The sequence below is a fragment of the Fringilla coelebs genome (genome assembly GCF_963513975.1).
Source record: "Fringilla coelebs genome assembly, chromosome: 10".
In the NCBI taxonomy this organism is placed as follows: domain Eukaryota; kingdom Metazoa; phylum Chordata; class Aves; order Passeriformes; family Fringillidae; genus Fringilla; species Fringilla coelebs.
In genome coordinates, this window is record NC_140036.1 from 13,763,887 (window position 1) to 13,789,645 (window position 25,759).

At 41.0% G+C, this 25,759-nt stretch overlaps 1 protein-coding gene across 1 annotated transcript in view; it reads left to right on the top strand.

The window, feature by feature from the left end:
- Window positions 1–1,295: 1,295 nt before the first annotated feature.
- LOC311157385 (putative cation-transporting ATPase 13A4) overlaps window positions 1,296–25,759 on the top strand; it is a gene marked incomplete at both ends in the record, with an annotated part of 35,663 nt that continues 11,199 nt past the window's right edge. The window contains 18 exons of the mRNA XM_084212074.1: window positions 1,296–1,358; window positions 8,844–9,017; window positions 11,475–11,609; window positions 13,779–13,849; window positions 13,940–14,020; window positions 14,865–14,934; window positions 15,756–15,890; window positions 16,300–16,372; window positions 17,002–17,133; window positions 18,311–18,481; window positions 18,941–19,098; window positions 20,545–20,733; window positions 21,047–21,108; window positions 21,837–21,987; window positions 22,582–22,668; window positions 23,325–23,478; window positions 24,083–24,194; window positions 25,299–25,423. Coding sequence (XP_084068200.1) covers window positions 1,296–1,358; window positions 8,844–9,017; window positions 11,475–11,609; window positions 13,779–13,849; window positions 13,940–14,020; window positions 14,865–14,934; window positions 15,756–15,890; window positions 16,300–16,372; window positions 17,002–17,133; window positions 18,311–18,481; window positions 18,941–19,098; window positions 20,545–20,733; window positions 21,047–21,108; window positions 21,837–21,987; window positions 22,582–22,668; window positions 23,325–23,478; window positions 24,083–24,194; window positions 25,299–25,423 — 2,143 coding nt within the window. The remainder of the gene's footprint in view (window positions 1,359–8,843; window positions 9,018–11,474; window positions 11,610–13,778; window positions 13,850–13,939; window positions 14,021–14,864; window positions 14,935–15,755; window positions 15,891–16,299; window positions 16,373–17,001; window positions 17,134–18,310; window positions 18,482–18,940; window positions 19,099–20,544; window positions 20,734–21,046; window positions 21,109–21,836; window positions 21,988–22,581; window positions 22,669–23,324; window positions 23,479–24,082; window positions 24,195–25,298; window positions 25,424–25,759) is intronic.

Below are 25,759 nucleotides of genomic sequence, written 5' to 3' on the forward strand. Positions count from 1 at the left end.
GTTTCAAGGCAGAACAACTTGCCTCCAGTGCTTATCACCAGCATTTTCAGACACATCTGTCTCTGTGCTGGGCATGGGTGCACATCTCTTTGTATTAACTGTCCTAATTCCTTCATTTTCTCTTTGTTTCCTGCATTTCTCCATTTCAGATCCTCTGAGCCTGCCCACTGGAGGATAGGCAGTGCTCTTTCCTGTTGCTTGAGGTATGGACTTGGACAAGTCCATGCCTCATGGCAGCAAAATGCTGAGGAATAGGAACTAACTTGATAGCTCTTGATCTGTTTCAGTCACCCTAGAAGTAATGTTTTAGTTTTCTTAACATACTTACTGGAAGAACGGGTTTGCTTTTCCTGACCTCACTCCTGAAATATTTCTTGTGTAACTTCTTAAAAAGTAGCAAAGTACAAGGAAATAGTAGTGGAATGGGAATGAATCACAAGACTAATCAGCAAATGCAGCCCCAAAAAAAAAAAAAAAAAAAAAAAAAGAAGAGATGGGAAAACTCGGTGTTGTTTTCCTGCCAGCTTCCTTTTGGCTCTGATTTAAAGGTCAGAGACATCCAGCTTACTGACATCAGTGGGAAACTCCAGTTTTCCCCAGGAGTGAGTAAATAACCTCAGTGATGTCTCCCAAAGCTATATGGTGAGTTCAGAAGGCATTCTATGAGGAAATTCTCAATAATGAATAAAACTCCTGGTTACAGATCCCACCTGGCTGAATCCTGATACACAGTCAGTGTACAAATCCACCTGCACAAACTGGGGCCCCTGTTTACAGTGCCAGAGCTTGATTTATTTTCTACAGCTTATGTGGAGATCACTGCTGGACACTTAGCTCAGACTGGTTGCTAAGAGTGTTAACAACAGCAATGGCTATTTTGTTTCTTATTTGGACACACTCCTGGTCTCCAGTGATTCCATAATCTCTTGAAGAAAAATACTTCCCTCTTGCCCTCCCCTAAAAGTTTTGTGCCAGCAGTGCTTGCTTGCACCTACCAGAGTTATGCTCTGGAGTCATATTGTGTCAAACACTTGTAAGATTGAACTTTTTCTTTCTAGCATTTTTGACTGAATTCTGCATGAACCCTCACAATTGCAAAACTCCGACAACAGAATGGAGGGAGGAGGGATAAAGTGTTACCTGCTAACCCCAGAGAGGGAGGAGCTCCCTACTTCAAACATCAGAATTATAAGGAAGGTGTGTACTTAGAGCACTTCCTCAATGTAGAAGTTCAAGCACACTATGCTGAAGACCTGTCCTGAGGGTGCTGTAGAAAGTCTCCAGAGGGTCATTTCATGGGGGAAAATCCTGCCAAGAACCATTATGCACAGCTTAACCAGGGAGAAGAGAATGAGATGGTGAGTTGTATCTCTGTCTAGGTCTTTCTTAGCTTGAAGCAGAAGGTGGCACATGTTCTGCAATAAAATGCTACAGACTGTAATTGAGTTGTTGCTAGTTGGGGTGTTTCCTTTGCAGAAACATACAGTTAGAAAGGGATCTAATTTTTTTTTAGCACAAAGAAAATAAGGTTGATTGTGTCCATTGCATTTAAGTGGTTATCCCCTCCAACAGGGAATGGTGGCTCAACGGATTATTCATGTGGTGTTACAAATCTAGATGGAGATGGTTTAATATGAGCTTGAGGGATGGGCCAGACTGGCATCCCCAGCCATTTGACAGCTGGGTCTCCAGGATCAGCTCCAGTTAGAGAATTGGAAACCTTGGCTTTCTCCAAATCATAAAAACACCTGTTATGTTTGCATAAATTACTGACAAATGCAGTCTGTTGAATTGCCAACACTGTCTTAGAGGCTGGGATTCCTAGATACTGAAATACTATATTTCTTTCCAGAGTTTCCCAGGGAGAAATGTGTTTGTATGCATTTTGTAATATCTGGAAATAAGTCCTAAGTTTACACAAAATCTCTGGTCTCCTGCATGGCGATGCTGTTAAATAGTAAAGCCAGTACACAATCAAAGTGAATTCAGTGCTTCTGAGCTGCTTTGGCGTTACTGTGTGTTATGAGTCAGCTATTCACATGGATCCTGTCCCTCTGGTAGATTCTGCTGGAGATGTCAGATCCAGGACGCAGCTGTACAGCAACAGTTCTTAGGCATATCTGGTAAATGCAGTGCTTCTCAAAATTCCTGTGCTGCAGAGCCACTGGAGCACTGCTGTGAGCGCCTGCAGGATTACAATAACAAAGCTATTCAAACACAGTCACTTCCAAGTTGACACAACTGTTCACTTTCAGAAATCCTGGAGAAGTCTTCAAAATCTCCTCACTGACATTCCTGTTCTAGCGAAAGAGACTGTGTCACGTGCAAACATGGATACCTGTTATCTTGCAAAGAAAAAATGTAGATTTTCAGACTGCTCTCTCAGCCATCCAGGGAAGGGAAGATGCCACATTTTGCGTAATGCAAACCTGGGGAATGCAGTAGCGAGTCACCCAGCATCATGAAGTGAGCAGTGCAGGAAGCACAAGGCACTGGATCCACGGGTGGGGACTAATTAGCTCTGCGCAATGCAGAACCCGACTGGCTCCGCCGGCCAGTTACTAAACCTGCTGGCAGCACCCCGCTCTTGGCTCTAGCCCTGGTGCTGATGTGCCACTGCTCCCCAGCTCCAAACAGCTGCTGGGTTTGTGCCTCTGCTCCACCCCGCCCTGTCCTTCTAGGACTATAAACACCCTGTTGTGCTCTCACCACTATCGGTGCTGTCTCTAGCAATGCCAGAATTGAGCTGGAGCTAATTAGGTTTAAGTGGATTGTCTGGTGCTGCATACAGTCACACTATTGTACCCTGAATGTTCACTTCCAGCTGTGCACTGCAGGGGCACCCAAGCTGTGCTTGTATGGAGCCAGTTATCCCAAAGATGTTTTTGTTTCTCGCCAGTATCATACTGAGCCCATGTGTCCTGAATCTGGTGCTCAGGAATCTGTGAATCTGAGGTTTTCCATGCACAGCTACTGTGTGTGCCCAGTGTTGAGTCAGTCTTCACTATGAATCCAGAGTGTCTGGCAGTTGCCATGCTCTCCCTGCCTGTAGTGAGTAGGATCAGTGCTCATTCATCCAGGGTTTCCAAATGGAAATTGAAGAAAAAAGACTTGTAAAGCACTTGAGTTGAAAATGCAATTAAAACTGCAGCCAAATTATGCTAATTTAGGCAGGAATGCATGTGTGTTTGTTACATAGATGCAAGAGAGAAAAAAAAGTATGAGATAGAGGAAGATATCCCTGAGGATGTACGAGGTACTGTAAGAGGACAAGAAAAAAAGCAATGTGTGTATAGAAAAAAGAGACTAGCTAATGTGTGTATTTGTGTGAAAAGAAAAAAGAAAGTAGTATGTAAATGAGAGTAGTTGTGAAGAAAGAGAAGTCAAGTAGAGGAGTGAAGAAGAATATGTGAAGTAAATAGAATTTAATTTTTTTTAAATTCAAAGCCATAAAAATTACTTTTGATGCTGTTTTCAACAGTGAGTTTAATCTACCAAATTATTAACAAGCAGTTCCTGACTTTTCAAACAAGATCAGATCTCTTGATCTAATAATGTAACAGCTGACACTGTGCAAGTGCCAGTTCTTCCAGAGTGGAATAGTTCAAGTAATTTGAAGGAATGTCAGTAATTCACTTGAACTCTGGATGTGCAATGCTTCCCTCGGTTGAACCAGCTGTCCTGTTTGCTGAGGAAAGTTGGGGAACTCTAATAAGAGGAAATGCTTTGAAGCTTTCTTCTGTTATTTCCATTTCTTGGTACAGCTGAGGTGCTAGATAGTCCTGGATTTAAGAGTAATCACTCTGACTTAGGAAATCTAACCTGTATATCCTTGGTATGTCTTTGGGATTACTTTACAATTGCTGCAGAACATTTGCTTGAATTAAAGTTCACTCTTCTGCTATGTAGCTAAAACTTAGCAAAGTGTATTTAGAGCATGAGGTAAACTCTTCCTCCATAACCATTTGTAGTACCAGAAAGATCTTAGTAGTGTGAGAGAACTCTGGGCACAGCAGCTTGCCTCAGAGAGGGCTAACAGCATGCTTCCCTTCAGAGAAATCTGCCTGAAGATTTTGAGAAGAAGTACATTTACTGTGGAATACAAAGAGGAAGTAAAACCACAGCTTTATGCTCTCTGCCAATTTGATGTTCTTCTCTGCACAGCTTGGGAATAATCATTCCCTTTGCACAAAACCTAAAGTGTGAAGCTTAAGTCTTGCAGTGCAAAAGATTGTGATAGACTTTGACAGGCTGCTGCTTTGGGAAGGATTTTCCAGCAGCCTGTCTTAAGCATGTGTTCCCCCATTGCTTGTGGCTGAAGGAATGGGAGAACTGCAGTCAATCAAGAGGTGCACCCCAGTTTACTGCTGCACCTTGGCAGCTGTCTGCATCGCTTGAGAGGCCACAATTCTGAAGGGAATCTGATACAGGAATTTTATATACTTTGAATTTGAAAAATGTAACTTGAAAAATGGAAATAAAATCTGAAAGGTACAATCTTGTTGCTAATGGAAGAATAGTGAATGTCACTACTGATTTTGGAGAGAACAGGGACAAACCTCTGATGAAACAGGTTCTGGTTGGTAAGACTGAGATTCAGTTATTAAATTGCTTGTGAAACTTAGCCAGTCTTTCAAGTTTAATCCTATTAACTGTTGTTATAGCAACAGGTTGCTCATAATAGGGTACCTGGTGTTGCAGTTGCCAGAAATATGACCATTCCCAGGCACTGTTTAGGTTCCCTGATGGTAGCTACAGGCTTTGTTTTTACCAAAGAAAAAGGTGCTTGAGTTGGTTTGACATTTGCATTTAAATTCTGCTGTGCAGATGACCTGGCAGTTAGAGGCAGTTTTTATTTTAAACGTAAGTAACAAAGACGTGCTGGACACTAGAGTGATAAGCCCTTGAATGCTGGCTTTGTGTGATTGTAAAAACAACTAAGAACCTTACTTGCCACTGAGCAGGTCTGGCAGCTTTTTCTGTCCAATAATCCTGGCCCCTTCTTAGACCCTTCACTCACAAGTCAAACCATTTTGTTACAGTCACTCCTCTGACTGTTGCGAGTCTCAAGAGAAAAGGGATGTTAACAGATGAGGAAACAAAATTTTACTGTACGCGACAATTTATTAAAATTATTCTATAGAGATGAGATGAACACTGTATACCAGCCTATTCTGTAGATGGTGTTACCTCCTATGAGGAATCTTACAGACAGCTAGTCCTCGTTTTATTTTCCACCATTTCCTAGTCTGATGCACTCAAGAACCCAGAATTTTGACTGTGAACTGTTTTGTATGCCAAATGCACTCATTTGACTCTAAAAACTTGTTCATGCATTAAAAAAGTTGTCAAGGTGCAAATCTGTATTCATCAGATCCTCTTCAAAAGAAGCATGTCTGCACGAGTGCAACGAAATGAAACACAGCAAAAGTTATTTCCTTCACAACATAAAGCTAACCTGACAGACACGTTCTCACTGCAGTCCTCTCAGCAGGACTTCTGCCAGCCTTGAAAGTATTGTTTGCCATAGTGGACATGCATTTGCTTGGAGATCTTTGTAGCAGAGGCTGAGTGAATCCTAAATAAACTTCAAGAATTTCTAAGTTCATGTGGCTATACATACCTGCACCATGTGTGTTCCTGTTCCTCCCTTCTTCATGCACATTGTGGATACCTCTGTGATGGGTCTAATACTCACCTTTCTTGTGGAAGATAATAGTTTTGAGAATTCTTCTAAAGAATTTAATTTTTACTTATCTAATGAGTGAGGAGTTTCTGCTTTAACAAGGAGTTATTCATGTATTAATTTTTTTTTTTATGAATGCAGCATTCATTGCTATAATCCTTCCAGCTGAAAGCACAGGGTCAGAAAAACTCCTCAGCCTAACAGAACATTCTGTACTGAAGTTAAGCTTGAAAGGTTCTGGCTCAGAGAACTTTGGCACAAGTCAAAGTTGGAGCTCAGTCTATTTCTCTGCCTAACTTTACTTCTCATTTTTGTGGCCCAGGTGACCCACTCCAGACATTTCCAAACTGTGGTAAATTATTTCTTTTGGCAGTAGATTCCTTCATGGACACCCAGATGCATCAGTTAACATCTGATGTTTATTCTTTCCCAGCTTACTCATGGTAGAACTCCTAAACAGCTGTATTCAGAAATGTCACACTCATCAAGACACGAACCAACAAACCTGAACCAAAATCTCTGTTCATATGGCAATTCATGCCCTTCAAGGGTCAGAACAGCTCAATGGTATCCCTCTATCTGTCTGTCTCTCTGTCTGTGTCAGGAAAGTCCCTTGTGAGAAGCAGTAAGATCCAGCAAGATCCAGCAAGATATCTTAAAGAGCATGTCTTTTCTTCCAAGATGAGCTGCTTTCCTTGTTTCCCTCTCTTCTGTATTTCAAGATGAGGAATACTGATGCATGCTTGGTTCTGGGGAGTGTCTTGGAGTCTACGGATTCAAATTACTTTTTCACTTGCAACTAATCCGGAAAAAAGGCCTTAAAACATATGCTGGCATAGGGGGACTCAGATACATATTTTCATATATTGGTGCATGGTTTCCTAGGCAAAACCACAGAGAAATACAGAGTTTGCTCTAGTTTTGTGGTTATGTTGTTATATCAGACTTGGGAAACCATTGAACATTTCAGTGAAGAAGACTGCCAACAGATGATCCCAAATGACTGCCAATCATATGCAGAGCATTCACCCTCTCTCTTCTTAATTCTATTAGTACAGCCTCACTGACTTCTCAGACATCGGATGCAAGACACAAAAACTGAAAATTAAAGGAGTGATTCACGGGCAGAAGCTAGATGCACATGGCAGCAATCCTGTTCTTCCCCACCCTGATATTCATGCCCATCCCAACTTGAAAATACTATTCCAGTTATTCCAGATCTAGCCATATACTGAAGGGATCCGAAGGTGTGTTCTTTTAACAGTTCTTCCCTTAGGTGTCTCTGTCTCCTTGGGAGATCCTTTGCCTTGTTTACAAGCTGTGAAGTCTGGATCCAAGCTAGTAAGCAATCTGGATCCTGCTAGTAAGCAATTGCTGTGAAGAGTAAGTTCACATTGTCCTGTGTATTACTCTGCATGAGGGTGCTGACACTATTTCTTTAACCTTTTTGGTCAGGTTATAGCTAGAGAGAGTTGAATGGAGACTCTTTACCTTGTTGTAGGAGCATGTGAATATTAACTGCACGACTGCCACACCAACTGCCTCCTAGCAAGCTTGCCTGTCTGCTGTCCTCCATGGGCTTCCTTCTTTCTGCTGCAGAGTTGCCTTATTATCTTGGCTGCTTGGAGATTATAGAACCCTTTGAAAATTCTGTGTGTTCATCTCATAGATGGTATAACCAGGTCCTGTGCAGTGCAGGCCACTTTCCTGTGTTGTTTGCCATAATTTTTCCTCACAGTTGCCAATTTCTTCCCCTTAGAAACCTCTCGGAGATTGCCTAGGATGAGAGTGTGTCTTTTGGAGAATGCCACAGAGCAGGTGTGCCGAGGCAGCGTGTGGAACCACTGGGCAGGGCCTGCATTTCACATAACAAGCCAAGACACCAGCACAGAACCAGAATTATGCATTAGTCATCCTTACAATTACATTGCATTTTCTTCTCACCTTATAAATGGATCTTGCAATATCTGTGGCTGCAGATATCTGATCCTCAGAAGCAGATTATACAGTTGCTGCAGATATACTCAGAAGAAGGAATTGAGGAACCTTAACCCTTATGCTAGCAAATTCTCCTGGTCACCTGATGTAATTGCAGCTCTGGAATCTTCCATCTTAGCTTAGGCTGCAACTTCTCAATAAAGGCACTGTATACGTGTTTTGTTACACATTTATTGAGTCCCTGCTAGCAGTACTGAGAGGAAATTTGGCCATGATACCAAGACTTGCAGCTCTTAAAATGTAATGCTGACAGATGTGTTTTGGGCAAGTCACCTTACCTCACTGTAACAATTTCCCCAGCTTTAAAAATGGAATAATAATACCTACTCATACAACTAAAATGAGTAGCTTCCTTTGGCCTTCTGAACATGTAAAGCATTCTGCAAGGGTTCATTAGATGTTCTTTCTAATAGTTGTTATTATTATTATTATTATTATTATTGTTATTGTTATTATTATCATCATCATCATCATTGTCATCGTCATCATCATTAGATGTTAGGCCAATAGCACATTGACAAGCTCCAAAACCCCCATACTGGAGCTGTCATGGAAGTGGGTGACAGCTCCCAAAGCTGTGTCTGTGCCAGGTTGTGCACAGCAGCTCCAGCTGGTGCAGGCACGCAGTGTCCTTCGCCACCAAGCACAGACACTGGCTGAGTCCCTGAAGTGCAGGTCCATTAGTGCAGATCACTGCTAGAGGAGGGGAGCAGCCCTTCTAAGGCAGCAGCTCTGCACTGATCACTCACCATCTCCTGGTGCAGATATACGTAAGCACTTCAGCTGTCTGACCTTAAAAAAGCTGATGGTCAAATCAGATTTCCTGACTTGGAATAAAGCTTTGAACCTCTATATTTTGTCATCATCCCTGCTCATGCACACACAAAACAATGTCTCATGCCGAGTTTCAGAACTACATAAAAATAGTGGTCAGGCTACAGCAATCTGGATTTTGTGAAGGTGGATGAAAATTCTCTTGATTTTTGGTAATCATGCTTAGGATACTTAAAGTAGCCAAATGCAAGTTCTATGGCTTGTTTTTCACAGTACCATACCTAACAGTAGCTATGGCAGAGGAGGGAGTGACAGGAAGGTATAGTATTTCAGGCTTTTCTTTAAGAGAAATAGTAATCATTTTTGTCTTCTTTTTGCTGTACAGGAGATATTTGGCTACAGAACTCAAGGCTGCCGGAGGGCCTTGTGCATTGCTGGATACATCTTGTCCTGTGGGGCTCTGAGGCTGCTCTTTTACTGGAAGCCAGAGTGGCATGTGTGGATGAACTGCATCCAATGCAGCCTGGAAGAAGCAGATATTGTTCTGCTTAGGACAACGGTAGGTGCCTACTTTAATCTTTTAATTAGTCCCTGGTAGGTGGCTATTTGGAAGGTGAGTTAACTGTAAGGTATCCAGTTGGCTGAAATCTCTTACATTGCTGGTTTCCTGCAATAATATCTCATGTGTACCGTTGTTGATCTAAAGAACTTCAAAATATCCCACAAATTATCTGGATGATGATGATGATGGGAATGGAGTGTAACAGCTGATCAGACAAGGTGAAAGACATTGGGCTGATAAAACCTATAATATCTTGTGGTTTCAAGACTGTCATTTGTTCTCAGTCCTGCCTCCTCCCTTCTATGATTCCTTGTGCTTTCTACATTGTAGCCTTGTGCTCCAGATTCTAAAGCATCTGTTTGGCAGCCTCCAGCAGGTCCTGTTTCCATCACTTGGCTGTTCTGGCAAAGATGTCCTTCTCTCCCCAAATTTATCTACTGGGCCAAATTAAAGATTTGTCTAGCACTGTCCCAGCAGTGTCCAAGTGTGTCATGAGGGATACAGAAGTACACAGAAGAGGCCAATCCTACACTGACTGCTTATTTTCTTGGCTCTGTGTTTCCATTTCCCATCAGCCTTTCCCCATGTCCAATAAGCTTGCAGTCCTGCAGTTAATGCTTTCAGAACTGGCACATTTTGCTGTAGTTTCCCGATATGGGTCACTCCCTGTTGAGGACTGTACTGAAGCACTGCAACATATGCAAACCCTGGGTTTTATTTCATGGAAGCTAGTGCAACACTAAAGAAGTAAACTGAGACTTGGGTCTGAATACCAGCTGAGCCTGAATACTCCAGGAGCTGGCAGAGTTGGTTTACTTCCAGAAATTTGATTTGTTCTGCTTCAAAGATTTCTGAACAATGGCATTTTCAATGTTTGCAATTGCAAAATGGATCACTTGCTGCCTCTGTGTTTGAGCTGCCTTCTTAAATGAGCACAGCAGCATGTAGTGAAAATCCCAGGTTTTGAAAACCACAGATCTGCCTGTTGAATACTTTATAATGAAACAATCTGCATCCTAATAGTCTGGGGGTATGTTTTTTCTTTTATTAAAAACATCATATTAGGCTTAATATCCCTTCTTAATCTTCAATTCAGTTTGCATTTTTTAATTACCTATTCTTGTGTGTAATTTTAAAAAGATATGCCGTGCTAAGCACTTTTCAAATAAATGAGTTTTTAAATGATCCTTTGTGTAATTAAACAGGAATTGAATCATATTGTATGTTCTTGTTATCAAGAAGCTTTCTAAAATGTGCTCTGTTTGAAAATTTAAAATTTCCTTCATGATCCTTTGTGTTAAAATGACAGTTTTGTTTTGTTTTGCTACAATATGATTATATCAGTTCTCAAATGTGATGGCTACTGCTAATGAGGATATAAGTAATCTCATCAGCTTGATCCTTGGAATTATCTTTTGCTTCACATAAAACCTTAATTCTTAAGTCATCATTATCTCTGCATTTGCAATATAAGAGCCTATTAACTCACTTTTGTTATTGAATTTTGATTCACTTTAGTTCAAATGATGAGCACCTGTGTTATTCACTAGTTCCCATCTCAATCTGCATCCCAATGTCTACTCATTCTGAAATCTAAATTAAAGACAAATATCAGAAAATAAACGTTATTCTACTCAAAACAGCAGTTTAAGAAGAAAAACGGGCAAATAAGATATATAAACATTATTAAAGTTCTTTTTTTTTGCAATTAAATTATTCCAAAGGGTTCATATTTGGTACAGAAGTCTTTTTTATGCTTCCCTTTTCCCATTAAAGTTTCATAACAGCAAAACTGGTCACACACAGAGTGTAAGTCAATCTCATAGTTGGCCTTAATGCATGTAGTTCAATGTTTGGGGCTGAAACTTAGCATGAGGCTACTCAATACAGTAGTTGCTCTAATCTCTCAGACCAACCCTTGTCATCAGGCAGTTCTAATGTTCAACTTGCTTCATAAAAAATGGGAAGGTCGTGAACTCGGTTTGTGGTAAAGTTTGTCTAAGGTGCCATAAGTGCTGACACTTCTTCCAATGGAGTGTTAACTCAGGAGTGGCTGTAGAGGTATTGGCACTAAACATCCATTTTGCAGCACAGCACTGTGTTCCTTTTGATCTTCCCTTTACAGCACGGTCACTGCATCTCAGATTGTCCTGTGCTGTTTGCCTGCCCTAGATCTTGACCTGGGTGTTCACATTCCATCCTTATCAGCCAAACACCAGACCTGTGGTCACTGAAGTGTTTGCAGTACTCACGTTTTGACAGGACAGTGGTTCTGTCCCTATGCTAATGATTTTTCTCTAAATCTCAAGTGTTGGGAGGCTTCTGTTGGCTAATCCTTAAGAAAAGCCAGAGTAGTGCTCTAGAAAGGCTGCTGTAATCTTTGACTCCAAGGTGAAAGTGAATTTGGTCTGTGTTTGGGGCAAATTGTGACATTTCTCTTCCATACACACTTAGGATGATTTTCGGACTTATTCTCGTAAGACTGTGACATGGATCTCTGTGTCTGCATTTATCAAAAGTAGATCAGACTATCCAGCCACTGAGGAGGACTCAATCTTCAGCAAAGCCATAATGAAGCCAAGTTTGCTAGTAAGTAAAGTAATCTCTGCAGCCTCTGGGAGATGATGGCAAATCTCAGCCATGCTTCATGGAGTAAAAGTGAGCTGTGAAAAGAAAAGAACTGTATTCAACTGTACTTGCCTCTGTAAAAATCCTCTCTTATTCTGAGGGGAGTTATGAAATGAGAATTCTCACTATTTCTGAGAGAATACCTATGTTATAAGTAAGAGAGCTTCAGGAAACTGGGGTTTGCAGTGGAGGATCAGTTCCAAATTAAAAAACATTCTTGGCATAGGAATCAGGGAATTTAGGGGTGACTGTGTGTCTGAAAGGAGACTGTGCAGAACTGAATGCAGCTGCCCCAGTAACATGAAAACAGCAATGAATGCAGATAGTGAATAGAACAGAAAAGCACCTGAGCTAGATCAGTGTTTCCAGAAATGTTTAATCAACACATTTTGCTTCTTTACCTTTGTATGCAACAATTTCTTCTTTAAAGTACATTTGCTGGAGTTGGGTTAAGAGGAGTCACTGTTAACAGTTCTTGCAAAAAGGTATCCTGGTCTCTGCCAGTCCCATAGATTTGAGATCCCAGCGAGACATTGGGGAGAAGGTAGATGATGGATTGATCCAAGCAGATCTCAGTGTCCCCCATCAGCTGAGTAGATGTAATTATCCCATGTCTAAAACATGTACCAGACAGTTCAGCTATGTGCCTTGCTTGGCATTACATGCTAAGTTTGTTTGAGCAATAGGAATGCAAAATGATACGTTTGCTAAATCCGGCTCTTGATTATAGATACTAGAGCACTGCACTGAGGAATCCAGAAAAGAGCTATTTTCCCTTTCAGGAAATAAATTACTAACTTACTAAAATTACTTTTTATATCTACAACAATTTTTAGTAAATATTTTCAATATAAACCTAACTTTAGCTGAGCAAAGCTGTTGCTATTTCTACTGTGGACATATATTAATGTACATAGGAAAGTTTAGTGCCAACTAATTTAATCAGCTGGCACAATATGAAAAAACGTGGAGATAGGTCTGTAACATTCTTTTGAGGATCAAATTAGTAACAAAAAAAAGCCAAATATAGCCTCAAATAATAGGCCCTTCGAACACCACTTTCAACCTAAACATCTAGATAGAAAAGACCAGACCAAAAGCAGCAAAGAGAGAACAGTTTAATCCTTCCCTACTAATTCAAAAGTCCCTACTTATAATTAAATTTCAAAATGTTTTTTCCATTTAACTACCTGAGTGCACAGAGTTCTGTGTAGTGCCCAAGAGCTGTCCAAGGACCTCTTGGGACAGGGAGCTGAGTCCCTTTCTTCCCATTCCAGATTTTAGCATTGTAGATATTGCAGATCCTATTGCATGAAATCCTAACTTCAGATTTCTTGTTAAGTTAATGACTGTGGTTATAGCTCCACTTTGAGTCAGTGGATGAGCTGAGTCTAGATTTCATTGGCCTATAATAATGCTTATTGCGCTGGGTAGGGAGAGTTCCCTGGAGCAGATTTCTTTACCACTCATGTGTACAGGTGTATAGCCTTGCCTTCTGCCAGCTGATAGGAAGTGCCATTATCTTTAACAGGCTTTGTTATTGTTGTGCTGGACAGGACAGACTCCTCTTGCAAGTTATAAATGACAGCGTGTGCTCCTCATGGATAACTGCTCTGCAAGGGCTTAGCATCAGCAGTGACTCAGTATCCTGGGATGGCCTTTCTTGTCTGTTGGCACATCTGTTTAGCTGAAAGACTTAGCACCATGCTTGGAAATGCCCCAAAGCCCCCTGCTTTCCCCAAAACTAGACAGAAGACAAGGGAGATGTTGGTTTTTTCAGCTGCTTGTGTAGCCACCATGGCATCAGTGATCTCTTACATTCATTCTGTGAGATCAGAGTGAAGATTATTCCCTTCAGAAAGAACACTTCTTTGTACTTGCTTGACCTAAAGATCTGTAAAGCTTACTGGAACCTGCACTGTTCCCAAATTATAAATTTGGGATCCCAATCTAAAATTCATCTAGGGTGTCAGTGAATGCAATCCTGTCTCCTCTCCCTCCTTGCCCCCATAAAATTTCTTTATCTGTACTTGACCCCAGTGAGGATGCCCAGTTGAGCTCTGTGAGCAAGTCTCACAGTATTTTTGTTTGCTGTGTTGCATGCATTGTTGTACCTGTCTTGTTTTCCAGGTGAAAACTATCCAAGTACAAAAAATCCGCTATGTCTGGAATGTCTATGCAAAACAGTTCCAGAAAGTTGGGTGAGTTCACTGCACTGGTTGCACAAGTCTCTGAAGAAGTCAAGTGTCTTTGTGAATAACATCCTAAGGAACACATTCCCTTTCTTTTAGAGTCCTAGAAGACCACTACACTTGCTCAGCTATACATGATAAATTTGGTTCTGGTCTCACCTGCAATGAACAGAATGTCAGGTAATTATTGTAAAACATGAACACTCAGCATATTGATTTCAAGGATATGTAAATTTGATCTGCTGCTGCACTTCCCACAAGTTTTTTGTGTATTTATTAATATGCACATAATTTTAAATGAAAGAGTCGTGCATGGAAATATTGAATGAAAAGGGCTAGAGAATGTTGTTTATGCCTTGTTAAAGTTTTTGAAGTGTCTCAGTATTTATCCTTGTTATTGTTCTGAATCAGGAAATAACTATGTCCTGTAACTAACTTTAAGCAGTTCTTATTTGGAGTAAGAGAAAGCCTCTGTGGAAGAGTGTAGATAAATTGTGTGTTTGCTTCTTCACTGGAGCTCCAAATCAACTAGTTCTAGTCATTGAACTTATTCTCATAAACTACTGTATCATTAGGCAAGTTACACATGTGTTTATAAAACTGCTAGAGAAATAATCTTCAGTTGATTGAATACTGAAAATCCAGCTCCTGACCTTAGCTCATATCAAATCTTACATTCTGATCATTCTTAAATTTTGCAAAATTATTTGGGTTTAGATAATTTGGTTTTAGATGCAGAATTCCTTTGTTTATGGTCTCTCAAAGTAATTTGTGTATGATAGAAACATTTGCCTTAGAGGTTGTGTTACACCTCTTTTCTGCATAACTAAATGTCACTGGTACAGCCATCTTTTCTGATGTCAGCACTGGAGGGACATTTAAATTTCTTTTATTGAAAAAATATCCTCACAGCCTTTAGACTGGGATCTAAAGAAGCTCTCAGGACTACTGAAATCTGTATTTTCTTGAGCAAGTGACACTGTCACTATTTTATCTGTGAGTGATGTATCTTTATCCCATACAGGAGAGTTATGTGTGGGCCAAACACTATTGATGTTCCAGTGATCCCTATTTGGAAACTACTCATCAAAGAGGTTAAGCATTTCTGTTGCTTTTAGTCTAAGCTGCTTGGGAGGCCATGTGTGCATATAATTGATTCTATATCTGATTTGACTTCCCACTACTCACTCTTCAAGCACATTTCTTTTTTGCATCCTGTTTCAAAAGCTGTTCTATGAAATCATCATAAATTCCTTCATTCTCCCTTTTTCCTATCCTCCATCCCCATATCTGTGTGTCTGCTTGGTATTTCTATGTATCTGTGTCCTGGGAGCTCATTCTATTTGCCTTCTGAGGGCCCTTGAAGGTTTCCAAGCTGCACTGGAGATCAAACTTTCCAGACAAGGGCTGTCTTTTAATCAACAGAGGTTAAGTGAACAGCAGTACCTGGTACATGCCTATAGCTGCAGAGAGCTCCAATGAGCTCATGATTTTGGTCACAGCACCACACAAAGCACCAATATCTCTTTCAATCAGGAACAGCCTATACGTGGCCTAAACAGGGTGTTTGTGGCAGTGTGCTTATGGTAGGTGAGCTCCATGCTCACTGCACAATCTGCTCTTCTCTCACCTTTGTTACATTTCTTGTAAGAAGCAAACAAAACAAGGATTGGGCTGAGTCATTGACATCCCAAATAATATCCTATTGGTCCATTTGGTTTGTCCCTTCTGTCAGATGAAGATGGTTCGATCTGATTAGACTAAAGTGACTGCTGAGAAAATTACAAAGGGGGGTCAGAAGTCCCAATACTTAATGTCTCTTATTCCAGACCTTTTCTAACAGGTTGGACTGTCTAAATATATTGAGGCCATTTAAATGTGGCCACCTCTTTACCACTGCTATCTCTCCAAACAGGTCCTAAATCCATTTTACGTGTTCCAGCTGTTCAGTGTGTGTCTGTGGTTTGCTGAAGATTACATGGAGTATGCCATTGCCATCATATTCATGTCTCTCCTCTCAATATTTTTGACCATATATGATCTTAGAAAGGTGAGACACCTCACATTTTCCACAAGGCAGATTTAATGTCTGGGACAGGTCAGCATGTTACAACATGCACACAGTGCTACAAGACTTACTCAGAGGTTTAGTCTTGTGACATTGTGTAGTAGCAGGTGCAATGGCCTGGCCTCCTAGTCATCATAACCTCTGTGTGGTACCTTACCCACATCCTCCCTTCCCCATTCCAGTGCTTCACCTGGTAACATTTTGTTACACTCTCTGTAATTAGGGTGGGGAATTTCTTTCTCTCTGTGATTGTATAGTTCCTGGTAGAGCTGGAGCCCAGTTTCTGAAGGTTCTCATAACCACAAATAACAAAAGGAAATAATTGTTAGTGTACAAATTGCATCATGTAAGTAAGATGTAACACTTTTGTTTGTTCTTCTTTAATTTATAGCAATCTATTAAACTGCACAGACTGGTTGAGTCTCATAACAACATCATGGTCACTGTCTGCAGAAATAAGGAAGGTGACTCCTCTATGCTTCTTTTTTATAATGTTCTTTGTTTCTATAGCAATTTACATAAAGCATGTATAGTAACAGATTTATTCTAAAGTGGTTTTCATCTTCTGTTTCTCAGCTCAGTTAACTCACTTCTGCACATAGAGTTAATTTGACTTGGAAATATGTTGTGGCATATCAAACATATTAATAATTGAGTTCAGCCTTAGCTGAAAATTGTGAGGAAAATGAAGTAATTTTTCTTAAAGCAGTGCTGACGTAGCCAACAACACACCCATTAAATGTCCACCTAATTGCTCCCTGCAAAGTCTGTTCATTGTAAAGGTATCTAGAGCGCAATCCAAAGAGACAAAGTCAAATAAAGAAATTTAGATCCGAGGCTCTTCAGTTAGGTCAGTGAAATGGAACAGTAACCAGTGGTTGTGATCCTGGGTAGATAAGGAGGAATTCTACACTTGGAACTGAAGCCTAGGCTTGTCTTAAATATTGGAGGTTGTATACATAGCTCCTACTGTGGTCCTTTGTTTCTCATCCATTATAAAGAATTCTATTCAGCAATTAGTTCCTTGTATTTTTTCCCCCTTGCTACAGAGAAATATATGAAGCACAAAGTTTGCATTACTTTTCATTTTCAGGTTTCCAAGAGCTGGAATCACACTATCTTGTTCCTGGAGATTTGCTGATTTTGAAAGAGGGCAAAACCCTTTTGCCTTGCGATGCCATCCTGGTCAGCGGGCAGTGCACTGTAAATGAAAGCATGCTGACAGGTACAGCTCATCCCTCCCAGGTTTGCCACCTGAGCACCACCATTGCCCATGGCTTCAGCCAGGGACACAGGACAGAGTTATCATGCACATCCCTTTCTGTGAGACAGTCCATAGCTGGCCGAGAAGGGGATTCGTTTGGTTCCATATAATAGAGATTGAATTCTTAATTGTCTGAACAGACAATGTGGACTTGAGGAAGGGCAATTTATCCTTTCCTACTTTCATGGGATGCAGCATTTAGGAAAAGGTGATCTGATTAGAAGGAAAAGAGTGGACAGTGAAGAGGAGTGAGCAGGACGGGAGAGGAAAATGGATATGAAGCAAAGTTGTTCCTACACAGGGCCCATGGTCACTCTGGCTGCAGGGGTTTCTGTCACTTACTGGATGTCTCATCACTGTAACATCTCCTGTGGAGTGTCTGTCTAGCCTTCCAGACACTTAGCCTCACATTCCTGTGATAGCAGTGGAGGACACACCAGGTCAGAGAGGTTACTGAAAAGCAGGATTTTTGGTGCAGGAGGAGGTCACAGTTCTATTTCCTGTCTTTAAATTTGGTCTTGGTCTGAATCAAACTGAAACTGACCATTCTGAAATTTCACATAAATGAGAAATTCCGGAAACACGTTTCATTTAGAAAACTTCAGCTGTCACAAAACATTTCTTCTTCACCTTACTGTCTGCTTTGACATAAATAGGGTATTTGTCACCTGTCAAGCACTGAGCTAAAGGCTCTCCTTTTTACTAGAGAGGGAGAATAGGGGATATCATGTTCCCATCTGCTTGAGGGAATGTGTAGTGACCTGCACGTGAGGTTCAAGTTAGGTAAACAACTTGTGGCCATTCAAAGGCAGTCATGCAACACCAGTTCAGGCCTCTTTTCAAGTCTCTACATCTACATCAGGGTTTGGAGTCCTTGGACTGCTTTCAGTTCTCAGACTTACATGAAGCTGCTGTACTGATGCAGAGGAAAACTCTTCTCTGGCAGTCTCTTTGTTTGCTAGGCTTTAAGCTCTATTCATTCTGAAGATGTCAAAACATAAAAGTAAAATTTCTGTAAACTGCTTTCTCTAGTAAATACCTTTAACTTACCATCTAGATGTCTGGGTACTTATTTGAAAGTCAGCAGGCTGTTATTAAGTGTACTGCAGTTTTCCTCATCTGAACTAATCTTCCCTAGGAGAAAGTATTCCTGTAACAAAGATCCACCTACCACAAGGTGATAATTTGAAGTCCTGGAGAGTGTACTGTGCAGAGGATTACAGAAAGCACGTCCTCTTCTGTGGAACAGAGGTCATCCAGACCAAGGCAGATGACAGAGGACCAGTGAAAGCCGTGGTGCTGCAGACTGGTCAGTCAACACTCGAGTTCACTTTTCCTTCCATGATTTTTTTCACTGGAACAGTCTGACAAAGTATCAAATAACATTAAGTTAAAGGCACTAATCCATACTTACAACAGACAGATGGAGAATAATTATCCTGGGCTGGGCTAAGTTATTATGCATTGTTTCTTTTTGCTTGGCATAACTTCTACAAAAACTGCCAGCATATAATTACAAAGAAGAATTTTGCTTTGCTTCTTAGGCATTGAAAAAATCCTTCCCCCTAAGGAAGATAGGAAAAAATCCTTCCCCCCCGAGACAAAAATAACTCCTTTCTATATTCTGCAGATAAGGTCACATACACTACAATGAAACACCTGGGCCTTCTTCCATAAGTTGCAGAAATCATGAATAATTTTGAAGCCCCCCATTCTTTGCAGAGAATTTAAAAAAATATTTTCCCCTTGGAATGGTTTGTCTTTCAAGGTTTCAACACAGCCAAGGGGGATCTGGTGAGGTCCATTCTCTACCCTAAACCCATGAACTTCAAGCTGTACAGAGATGCCCTCCGGTTCCTGATGTGCCTCGTAGCATTTGCAGCCATTGGAATGATCTACACAGTGTGTGTGTTTGCACTTAATGGGGTGAGTTATTAATGCAGGAGAAATGGTTCACCTGAAACCCTTGTAAAACAGTTCACTCATTCTCGTGCATCAAAGTCTATGTGAGAGCAGTTATACACTGTACACAGTAGTTCTGCAAATTTTAAAGCCTAATTGATTTAGAGCTTTTTCAGAAGCCTTCAAGAAATCATTCATGCCATGATAATTCTCTGCCAATGTAAAGTCCAAGTCATGAGTTGTAAGGTTGATTCTGTAATTCAGCTTTTGAATAATCTTTCTCGTGAGGAATAATCTACAATCAGTTGGCTCAGAAGATTATTTCCCCTTAGGATATCAAACAAAGTGTGTTTAAGAACATATTCTTCTGTCTGCTTTGCAGTTTTTCCTTTTTTTTCCTTTTAATTTAACTTCCCCATTGTAATATGTAAAATACATGCTGATGCTATCTCAGTTGCTGAAATTGTCTTGTCAATCTTTTAAGATTGAATCACAGGATGTACTAAATGCTTTCTCTTCTGTGAGGGTTTATCTAAAGGTGGGTGGTAAGTACTTCATTCTAACATAAAATAGATACAAAATATGATCAAACTGGTGTGTTCTGTGGTCTGAGACAATATCAATGAAGGGAGAACCAGAACATGACAGAAATTCAGCACATCAAATGCAGCATGATTTGTGGCCAAAGTCCCAAGCTCAGAAGTAGTAATAGTAGATCTCTATGATGATTTGCAAGTACTTCTGAACTGCAAATTTGCTTTAGCTTGCAGTGTCTCATTCCTGGAACCCCAATTTGAAAAGCATTCAATTCTTTAGCATTCATATCAACTGGCCAGGATAACGGCATCCGCACTCAGCGTCCTGGCAGTTGGTTTTACACTGACCTCTAAGCTCCCAAATTATAGATTGCTTTTACAAAGGTAACTGTTACTTCCATGTCTCTTCCTGCAGGTAAAAGCAATTTTCTTTCACAACTCCTAGAACATAAGGTCAGAAGAAATCATTAGCTCATACATTCTGCCCTCATTTTCAGCACCATCCCATATGTCTCACCTGTCACCATAACATGCAGTCCAGAGCTGTGCCTATAGGCATTTGGATGAATGCCCACATTAATAGCAGATTCCTGTGTGCTGTGTCATGGGAAAATAGGTTTGACTGAGGGTGCAATGATCTATCTGGCATGTTTGAACACATTGTTTTGGAGGAGGCTGTGAACCTGGCAGGTTTGTTTGCATAGAGAATGGATGAAGGCCTGGAGGCTGCTCTTTAGCAGTGATGAGGATTTAAAGCCTCTGGTTAAATCAAGCCTATTAATTTCTTATAGAGATGAATATGTGGTGGACCACAGGCAGAAAACAGCACAGCCTGGAGGACCTGCAGAGGAGGGGAGGAGCAATGAAGTGGGCTCAGTGCAAGCAGCACTTCTTGCCACTCTCTTCCTGGTAACTGTCCTTGTTATTATGGCAGGAGGAGACAGGAGAAGTGGTGAAGAAGGCTTTGGATGTTATCACTATTGCTGTCCCACCAGCTCTGCCAGCTGCCTTGACAACAGGAATCATTTATACCCAGCAGAGGTTGAAGAAAAAGGGCATCTTTTGCATCAGCCCACAGAGGATCAACATGTGTGGACAGCTGAACCTTGTCTGCTTTGACAAAGTAATAGCTGTGTGGTGGTTATGCCCTCATTGGTAATGGAGCTATGCTGGGAGTGGGAGGCTGGGGTTTGATGAGCATTTCCATTGTATTTTAGAAACAAAATGAGCAGTGCTCTGTACTTCAGTTCTTCCTGTCTGAACAGAAGCTGTGGCAATTTCTTGTTTTTCTTGTAATCTAGGAATTGCCTGGTAGCACTTTTGCTCTGCACCGTGCTGGTATTTTTTGGACAGTAACTTCTTAAAATAAGTCTTGTTTTTTATTTCTATTGGAGCTCTTATGTGGGAAGTTAATTTAAATGTACATTTTAACTTAGACTGGCACCTTAACAGAAGATGGCTTGGATCTCTGGGGCTTGCTGCCCTCTGAAAGAAACTGGTAAGGCTCCTTGACACAACAATGGCATCTAAATTTTGTTAGTGATTGGATTTTTCTACTAGACAAAGGACCAAATCTGAAAGACAGTTATTGTTAAACAGTTAAGCATTTGAAGTTCCCCATGTTTAGATTTTAAATTTTATTTCTATATCCTCTGGAAAATGAATTGTTTGCCTTATCCCAGGGGTCCTGCTCCAGATGAAAAGATACAGCCACTGTTGCCAGCATTTGGCACAGCATGTCTGGGCAGATAGTGTTCAGTTGAAAGCCTGGGTTAGATCTCAGACCTGCAGTGTAACCCCAACCCTCTCTGACAGGAAGTCATTGTTACCCACAAGATTGACACTCTCTTCTTTCAGTGGCCTTGACTTTGCCCATTTACATTTCCAGAAATGTGCATATACAGACTTGCTCGAACTTATATCAGCTTCAGAACTCAAAGAATCTTTGCACAAGCCTCAAGAAATATATTTTATAATAATCTGTTCTTCCCTCCATCCCATTGGATTCCCTAACTAGCATAAGACACCTGGTTTGGTCATGTGTATCCCAGCCTTTATAGGTGTATGAAAAGCAGTTCATGTGGGAGGACAAGTCCCCAGAACATCCATGTAGTCCAGGCTCAGGATAGGACTTTAACTGCCCCCAATTTAGGATTTTTTTTTTCTGTTAGTCTTATGTTGTTTGGTGTTCTCTGAGAGTAACTTTTATGCTCTCTTTTGCTTTAGCTTTCAGAATATTCACAGTTTCCCTGCAGACCACGGCCTGCCTTGGGGCCCAGTGTTCAAAGCACTAGCAGTTTGTCATTCATTAATTGTTTGGGAGGGCAAGATCCAAGGAGACCCACTGGATGTGAAAATGTTCGAGGCCACTAACTGGGTAAAGCTGAGATTTGTTGTTATGCGAACAGTGGGGACATCACCTTGCCATCTCAGGTTTAGCCAGACACCTGTCAAAGTTATGAAAAACTCAGGAATTCTGTTAAAGAACTCTTGTGAAACAGGAATAATTGAGTTTCCTTCAAAAAAAATATTTTTGTTCCTCAAAATCATGTTGTGATGATAAAAAACCCAAATGATTTGTGTAATCCTTCAAGAACAGAGCTTTCTACATTAATGCAAATTCTTGTGTATTATTTTCTCATTGAGTCTATGTTATATCTAAAGATTTTCCTTTATTTAATTCTGTTGTAATGAATAAAGGATTTATTGTCTGTGAGAGGACATTGTCTATTTGCTGTGCAAGGGTACAGTAGTGTCTTAGTGAACCTGGTGAGGCTTTCTACTCGATTGCTAAGAGAGGCAGTGGATTTTCCATTATTGGAAGTGTTTAGTTTGACATCAGACAGACCCCTCCCAGGAATGAATAAGATACCTTGTTTAGAGGCAAGGAAGAAATCTAAATGGATCCTTGAGGTTCCTTTCAGCTGTACTGGTGTTTCAGTCTGAAATATTTTTGTCTTTCAATACACAGGTGATAGATGATGCGAGCGGACACCAGAATGAAGATCAAGGATCCACACATGTCACTGTTGTCAGACCTGGACTTCAAGCCACCCCTGTAAGTTACTTGCAAGATTCACATCCATGATCAAGTTAGACTGTCAGTGTAAGGGTTAGGAAAGCTTGGGTGTGCTGTCCAAGAGAGCTCTTCTCTACTTTGTCTTTCCTGTACTGCCTGTACAGGGATTGCCTTGCTCTATCTGATTACAGACGCCTGGGGGAGCTTGCTGCTCACACCAGAAACAGGGGGATGCTGCATTAGAGATTGTCCAGCTCAGGGATGTGCCTGTCCTCATGGCTTGAGACTCAGTCTGAACTCAGCTGAGTGGGGAATGCAGTGGGGTCTGCTGGCTGATGTCAGACCCTTACTGGTGACATACACTGGTGGGACACTTTCTGACAACCATTTTCCCTCTGCAAGACCAGTGTGAGACCTAACAGAGTCTTATTAAAGAAACAGGACTAGTAAAATCCTTTCAGTAAATTACATTTTGTAGTCTGCTAAAATTGTCAACGAACTTTTCCTACTGCTTAAGCTAAGTATTTCTGCACAAATTTAATCTCATCTTTATGCACCAGTCATTTCTAAGTGTGACAAATTAGCCCCTTATACATAGTTAGCTTCTTACTATGGCCCAAAGGACAGACCTAAAATCCTTCAGTCTGAGTTTAAAATCCTTGCTAGAGTATGTAATCCACTTGCTTTTCTCCTAGGCCCCTGTGGAAGGAATTGCCATTTTACATCAGTTTCCATTTTCCTCAGCCTTGCAAAGAATGTCTGTCATTGCCCAGGAAATTGGTGGGGACCCACAGGCCTACATAAAAGGGGCTCCTGAAACAGTAGCCATGCTGTGTAGAGCAGAAACAGGTAACAAACATTTATAAATGCATCCTAGAAACAGGTATATATTAGTGACTTTGGATGGTACAATGAAAGGGGACCAAAATTAGATTTCTGTCTAAGACTTTATACTAAAGCCTGAAAAGTGTCTCTGTCGTCTTCCAAGTCTAAGGCTAAGCTCTCACACAGCCCTTCTCAACAAAGAAGGATTTTGAGAGAGAGAAGAGATAAAAGTTACTACCAACTCCTATACGAGGTGTACAGTCTCTGGCAGAATAGATATTTGGAAGAGTTTTCTACAGGTACGCCTCCCTCAAAAAAGTTGGGGGTTTTCCCTCCAAATCTTGGGAGGGCATCTAGAGAAGCAGAGATCCTTTATGACACCCTGGAAGAAGGTAAGTCTTTGCAGTTTAGGACCGAAGTTCAAAATGATAAAGGAGAGGCAAAGATTTTCTTATTGAACAAAATTTCCTTTCTTTGAACAAAAACTCCTTTCTTTGACATGCTTGGCCTGTTGATAGACTCTAGGTGTACAGGTCCTCTGGGACATAAACCTTCCATGCTGCAAGGCTTCCTTTCATTAGAAAGCAGTTAAATGCTGTGATAAACTGTGTTTTCCTCTTTTGCACAGTCCCACCAAACTTTGAAAGCAAGCTCCTGCTCTACACAGCCCAGGGCTTTCGGGTCATTGGCCTGGCCTGTAAATCTCTGCAGGCAGGGAAGCTGCCTGCTGCTCTAACAAGGTAAGCCATAAAAAACACAGCTCCTAGCCACAGTCAGCCATGGGCCAGGGGTGCCTCACAAAGCACCATCACCACATCACCCTGCCAAGAGCAGAGTCATAGTACAGAGTTTTGTTAGGTTCAGGCCAGTGGGAATCTGATTTAAATCTGGATATAGGCTTGGGGCAAGGTAGAGGGCACACCTATGGCGCATGCACAGAATCCTTACATATTTATTCAGTTTTGAAACTCTGCATTAACATAGGAAGCATAAGCCTATAGCACTCTGAACACTAGCACATGCCCCTTCTTAATTCCATTATTTACTAGTCTCCTTGCAGATTTACCCATGCTTTCAATTGAAGAGAAGTATTTAAACACAGGTGTCGTAACAGACCTTTCCACCCAATGAGCAAATGTGTGTGAAATGGCCCAGATTTTGCAGCTGTGTGTGCAGTTACAGCATGTGTGATGTTTATGCTGCCGAGGGAAAGAAGAAAGCTGCTGGTCAAACACAAGATCTGCTGTGAAAGCAGTGCACCATCTGACTCAGCTATTCTGACTGCCCTGCAAGTGTTTGGCATCTCCTTGGTGCCTAAAATGAATGCTTGGAAGCTTTTCTTCTTTTCAGATTCTTCAGACTCGACCTGTGTCCCTGAGACACCTCTAGTTCATGACTCAGGGGTCTCTCAGGGACAACTGTAAAAAAGCAATAGCACAGGTGAAAAGAAAAATGTGGGGGAAAACAGAATTGGAGGAAATTGGGGAAAACAAATTGCCACAGGCTGATTGCTCTTACTGTCAAGAGGAGCAGGCACATTAACTAAGGTCTGTTTCTTTGTTGTACAGTCCTCAAATGAGAAAGTATAGTGTGCAGGGACTTTTCAAATCAGGCCACCACAGTTTGGGAGTCCTGCAGGAAATTCAGGGTTCTGGTACTGAATTAGCACTGCTGGTATTTAAATAACACAATATATATAGAAAAGACAGACATCCTGGGTCTGCAGAAAATAGACAAATTATTTCAATTCTTTTGAGTTAGTTGGGATGGTTGGTATCACCAAATCCAATGGTGATAAAGGGAAAATAAATAATTAAATCTCTCTGTCTCTTTTTAACTGTTAGGGAGGAGATAGAATCTGATCTGACATTCCTGGGCCTGCTGATAATGGAGAATCGATTGAAGAGGGAGACAAAGCCTGTTCTGGAAGAGCTCAGTGCTGCCCACATCAGGAGTGTTATGGTCACAGGTATCTCAAAAAGGTGGATTGTTTTTGTGGTCACTGGCCCAGACAGGGAGTCCAACAATGTTTAAGTGAAAAGTCTTCTGTTGTCAACACCACTGGTTGGAAGGCATGGATATCTAATCCAAGACGCATCTGTGTTTTAAAAATGCCATAAGGTGAACTATGTTGTCCCTGGCAACTTCACCAGGCCATGTCTGGTCTAATAAAGGCTTGTCATACAAGATCCCTTTTTAACAGGGCCTCCTGAAATCAGCAGAAATGGGGCATGCGTGCTCAGGATATATTTGAAAACTCAGAATTCAGGCTAATGAATAAACAATTCCTCACTGCAGAAATGTT